This window comes from Nestor notabilis, unplaced genomic scaffold (assembly GCF_000696875.1).
Source record: "Nestor notabilis isolate BGI_N333 unplaced genomic scaffold, ASM69687v1 scaffold167, whole genome shotgun sequence".
NCBI lineage: Eukaryota > Metazoa > Chordata > Aves > Psittaciformes > Psittacidae > Nestor > Nestor notabilis.
In genome coordinates, this window is record NW_009935892.1 from 44805 (window position 1) to 50581 (window position 5777).

General features: G+C 39.0%; 1 protein-coding gene across 1 annotated transcript in view; it reads left to right on the forward strand.

The window, feature by feature from the left end:
* Positions 1-4865, forward strand: part of RAB38 (RAB38, member RAS oncogene family) — a 19998-nt gene extending 15133 nt beyond the window's left edge. The window contains exon 3 of the mRNA XM_010018037.1: positions 4663-4865. Within this exon, the coding sequence (XP_010016339.1) occupies positions 4663-4815 (153 nt within the window). The 3' untranslated portion in view covers positions 4816-4865. The remainder of the gene's footprint in view (positions 1-4662) is intronic.
* Positions 4866-5777: the final 912 nt, after the last annotated feature.

A 5777-nucleotide genomic window follows, 5' to 3' on the forward strand; every position in this document is an offset into this window, starting at 1 on the left:
TTGTGTCCTCTCCTCTTGTTATTTCCCTTATCAGTATTATTATTGGTGGTAGCAGTAGTGGTTTGTATTATACCTTAGTTACTGAACTGCTCTTATATCAACCCGTGGGAGTTACGTTCTTTTGTTTCTCCTCCCCATCCCTTCAGGAGCAGGGGGAGGAAGAAGTGGAGGAGTGAGCGAGCAGCTGCATGGTTCTGAGTTACCAGCTGGGCTTAAACCATGACACTGTGATAGTGTCTTTCAGGTGCTGGGATTTACTGAGGCACAAAAGTCACGACATGGGTTGGACATCTCAGGGGACAGGACAAGGGGAGCTGCTCAGGAAAGGGTTTCATAAAAGCTAGCCTGCTAAATCAGGCTGTCAACGTGAGAAGTAGAGTAAAAGCAGGAAGAGAGGACTAACAGCAACAAAGGAACTGTTAATATGGGTAAAATCCTTCAGTTTTGGTCTTGCAGTAAAAGCTTCCCTACAAGCCTTGGGAAGGAAAGGTATTGTATTCCTACCTTATCAAGAGAAGACTTCAAATATGCCGTCTCCCACTTTCCAACTAGCCACCATGTACTGGATCATGCAGTTTCCTCTCTTAGGGGCTGTACTTTTTCTTCATTTGAAAAATGGCCACAGCAGCACTTCTGTATTCCAGAAGGGTGCTGTGTAAATCACACTTCAAAGATGCAGTGCTGAGTAATAGCAGCCTTAAAAGTAGTACAGGTAGACAAACCTTCCACTGTGTTTGGAGAACTGTAAAACTAGAAGTGATATGGAAGAGGCTGAAACCACAGCACTACAGGTGCATCTAGTACCATGTGAAGAGCTAGATAACCCATGAACATGTTGACATTAAGGAGTGGCTCTACCAAGGAGACGAGTAGGCATCTCAGTAAAACCTATAGAAGAGGAAGAGAGGAAGATGAAAAGAGGAAGAAAAGAAGAAGAAAAGAGGAAGAGAAGGCAAGGCAAGGCAAAAGGCAAGGCAAGGCAAAAGGCAACGCAAGACAAAAGGCAATGGAAGGCAAAGGAAAGGAAAGGCATGGGAAGGCAAGGAAAAGAAAGGCAAGGCAAGGCAAAAAAAAAAGTCTGAACTGCAGCAATTATCACAGTTCCTGTGGTGTTTTGTGTAGAAAAAAAGCCATAAAGGAGATGACAGTTAAGGCATTTCAACACAGAGACCCACTGAAAGATGTCTTTTCGATCTGTGTCACTGGGGCTGCTTCCATGTTTCAGTACAACTAGTAGGGTGTCTGTGATTACTCCTCGCTGTACAATCTTACACTCTGATTATTTGTTTCTTTGTATTTGATAGGTGGATTTTCACCTGCTCCTTTTCTTCTTCCTTCCCTAAATCACCTTTCAACACCTCCTGTTCTCTAAAATTACCAAGTCTCTGGATGTCTGCGTTTGGATAGCAGATCACCTTCTACTGTCTGTGGCTGCTTTGCTGCCTAGCAGAATATTGATTTTTCTTTTGCAAAACACACTGTAGGAGGAGAGGTGTGGAAATCAATATTTCATTAGACAGGCCAGAATACAGCAATGTCTGATCCACAGACCTAGGACATGGAATAGACGCCATAGGATTAGGGCTGTAACAAAAGGCAACATAGCATCAGAAAGGAAGCAATCAAGTCATAGAGCTGGGACAGTAGGAGTTGCTTTGCTGGCATAAACACAGGCTTCTTTCAGCATGTGGCTTAACATGTCACTTCTCATCCACGTACCAGTTGTCATCTGAACCATGGGAGAAGGCTGGAGCTAACACAAGCTCAAAAATAGTTGTGCTGTCTGCTGGAGTCACCTTTCCTCTCTTGCTCTGCTGTATCTGACAGAAATTTCCATTCACGCAGCTTAGACAGTTCACATAAATGTTCAGGATGAGAAAATGCCACTCTGATCCAACACGCACTATGGACAGGTCTTTTTATTCCTTTCCTCTTATACAGAACAAAAGGTAGAATTTTATTCACATGGGTGTGAATGCTTCAGGGAGCAAACCAGCACATTTTGCTTGAAGAAGAGCTCAGTCACATAAACTTTAGCAGGCGCATCTGAAGGAATAGCCCCTGGCAGAGAAGAAGATGGGCATGAAGCCATTTCAGGTGGAATAAAGAGCTGGGGGTGATCTCTATCTGTATCTCATTCCACTTCACATATCTAGTAGATCTAGATATGTGCAGACACCTACCAGGGAAACAGCAAACATAGTCTCAAATGCAGTTAACAACATAATAAGGAATATGGGTCAAATTTGGTGACTAATTTAATTAAAAATAAGAAAGAGCAATGCAGAAAAAAAGAAGCAGCTTTTAATTTTCATATTCCCAAAACTAAATATTTTGACTTTTGTTGTCAAAACAGTATTTGCATTTTCAAATTTGGCTTTCTTCCCCCAGAAAGCTATAGAAGTTTAAAAGGAGGTTTAGTGATCCAATTTTACTTTGGTTTGATTTCTAGCTGAAGTAAAGCAGCATTTTCATTGCTTCTGAAATTTTAGTCTCACGTCTGGCACATGGACTTCCATCCACCACCAGTGGGGAAGACAGATGTCCACCTATACCCATTTTATGCTTTTGGGGTCCTGGGTTCTTTCTCCCTTTCTGACCCTTATAAAATGCTGATCTTAAGTCTCTGACAAAGATGGTTTCTGTTAGTACATCTTAACATTAATCAATTTGGGCACAACCTCAGGTAGTCCCTACTATATTATTGAAATAATGCACTTTGCCATCCCAAGAGAGAAGCAGCACATGGGTAAACAAAGTTCTTATCATTCCAGTAATAAGGGAAAACACAATGCAATAGATTTTAACATGGTTTTGTGCATTTAACAGTCTTGTTTTGTCTTTGACTTTCTCAGCAGTACCGAGAGATATTTTTCATGTCAATTTTTTCTAACAAAATTTCACAGTGTCTTGAAAAACGTTTTGGTGCATGCTTGAGGAATTTGCTTGTCTAGTCTGAGAAAGCCATGTGATGCAGTAACATTTTAACATCTCAGTACAGAGATGATTCTCAGCTCTGTAGTACTTTCTAGGGGTTAGTATGTAAATTATTTGTCTGAAGATTTGGTTTTTTACAGCCACCTGATACTATTTAGAGGTCAAAGATTAAATATTTAAGTTCACTTGTGTAGGTGAAGAAAACTTTGAAATCTCAGCACTAATTAACATTTTCAGTTAGATCCTCAGGTTTCAGCTCTTTACTGTGGTGTAAAGGGACGGTCAATGAAGTCTGTGGAGCTTTGCCATTGATCTCAAGGGCAAATCACCTACACATAATCTATTACTTTAGCTTTTGATCTTTATATAGTTGTATCAGCTCAACTGAAACACACACACATGTAATTTGGTCTCTCCTTTATAGCTGAACTTCATACTTAAACATCTCATCTGACATTTTTTGAACATAAACATGCAGAAAAAGGTTTCACGTTAAATTGAACAGATTATGTTGAATTGACACTGAGCATTTGCTGAAGGTAGACTTCATGGCATTCTGTGCATGGGTGTTTGTGGTCTAAGTACAACAGACTCCAGATCCAGCTTGGAAATCTGGATAATCTTAGATTGCAAATAAAATCATAGTGCTTATGGAGGAAGAGGAGTATCTGCATATACATAAATATATACATTCATGTCTATATGCATTTCTATTGTGTGTGATGTGGGTGTATGATATGATTTCCCAGGAGATTGAAGCTACAGTGAGGTTTCTATATGCTGTCATACAAAATAAATAATCAGTGCCAATAGTTAGAGTAGAAGAGTGTCTTTATGCCAGAAAGCCTGAGTTTTTATTCCAAATGTATCTGTTGCTTTCATTAAAAACAAAAATTCTTACTCAGTATTGCTACTTATACGCTGATCCGAGCTGTGTCTCACTGATCGGGCTGTTTCAGCTTTGCCTGTTCTACAAAGAGAGTAAGGGTTGCTCCAAATTAAACGTGCTGTTGAAGTAAGCCGCAAGTAGACAAAGACGTTCTTTGCCTTTGCTTCTAAACTCCTAGAGTGAGGATTTCTGTCTTACAAATGAAACCAGTGGTGATATATCTCTTCTGAAGCAGTACATTTGAGATAAATCAGCCTCAACTAAAAAATAAGTGAGGATTTCAGATGATGTAGAACCTTTTTACTGGTTTGTGAATAACTTGAAATTGTATCATTTATCTAATGAATCTGGCTCATCATGGCTTTCATTCTGAGCGTGATATACAGAAATCTCTTGAAACTGTGGAAAAGGCTTAAAAAATTAGTGTTGTTGATGGCTGTAATTGCTGGTAGGTAATTAATAATTTGAAAATGAGAGTAACTTTTATTCAAGCAGTGAAATATGGACTCCAGAGCTTTACTTCAGGCATCTGTCTTTAACGTCCCTCTGGCACTTGTTTGTTTGGTTTATTGAAGCAATCAAATCACCAAGAGTTTGGAGTAATTGAAAGTGAGCTCTGTGTATAATTTAAAGGAGATATGAATCATAATATACATAAAACCTAACTAACTTAAAAACTACAGTAAGCATTATTAATACTGTCACTTTTTGAAAGCTGTTTATTAAGGAAAGTAAACTTCTGATGTTGCCTAGAGAAAAGTTTAATTATGCACAGGAAATCTGCAGCCTGGTGTAATTAATATTGACTAATCAACCTCTTTCTCTTTCACATGCAGGAAAATATAAACATCAATGAAGCTTCCAGATGCTTGGTGAAACACATAATTGCTAGTGAGAGTGATCCAGTTCAGTCTATTGAACCAGATATTATAAAACCACACTTGAATTCCTCCAAGACTGTCAGTTGTTCAGCTTGCTTCAAATCCTAAGAGACTTCCAGACTATCAAAAGAGCTGAAAAACTACGATTCACAATTTATACTTTATCCAGCATACCCAGCCTGCCCAGATTGTCCATAAGCAAATTGCCATTTTCTCAAAAATATACTTAAGTTTTTCCATAATTTTTTTGACAGCTAAAATTTATCATGTTCATTCATAGCAGCTATTCAAAACTGTCCTTGGCTACTGGTCAAATGAGACTCATGGTGATGGTGTGTTTTCCTGGTGGGATAGCACCACCAGTGATATCAAAACCTATTTCTTTGCAATGTGCTTTCTGAAAGCTCATGTTTGTGATGTGACTACATCAATATTCTACTTGTCCATTAGTCCTCCAGGCTGTCTTCTCAATACACTGAGCCGACAACCGTCACAACTGCACCGTTTTGTCACACGTCAGACTTCAATGATCTTGTTTCATATGAGGAAGATGATGATAATGAAAATATAGCTGTTCAGAAAAAGACAAAAAGAAGGTAGCACAAGTGAATATGAAGCAACCTTTCACGTCATTCAGTTCAGAAGATTTCACCTTCTGAGACTGAACCGTGATGCAGTATTTGCTCTCTTTCTGAAGAGTTACATTCTCATAGCTGTTACCATTGTCTTCAGATGAAGTAAAATGGAACAAGTCAAGGGTGAGAGGTGACAAAACAGGGAATCAGGGGTACAACCTCAAAGGTGAAGCAGCTAAGAGTCTTCAGAAAAGTTATCTATTCTATAAAGCCAGTAATTCCTCTGAAAAATATTCATTTTGTTCCTACCTCTCCATCCTTAATGCCACAGATGTCCCAAAGTGTTTGAACTGTGTATATTCTGTAAGTCCCTGCATTCATCCCTCCATTATGGTGATTCTCATGGAAAAATCCACTATCCACACTATAATGTAACAGCTGAACTTTTCAGAAATGCATCTGTGTTTAATAGCAGGGTATTTGCTTTCTGCGAAC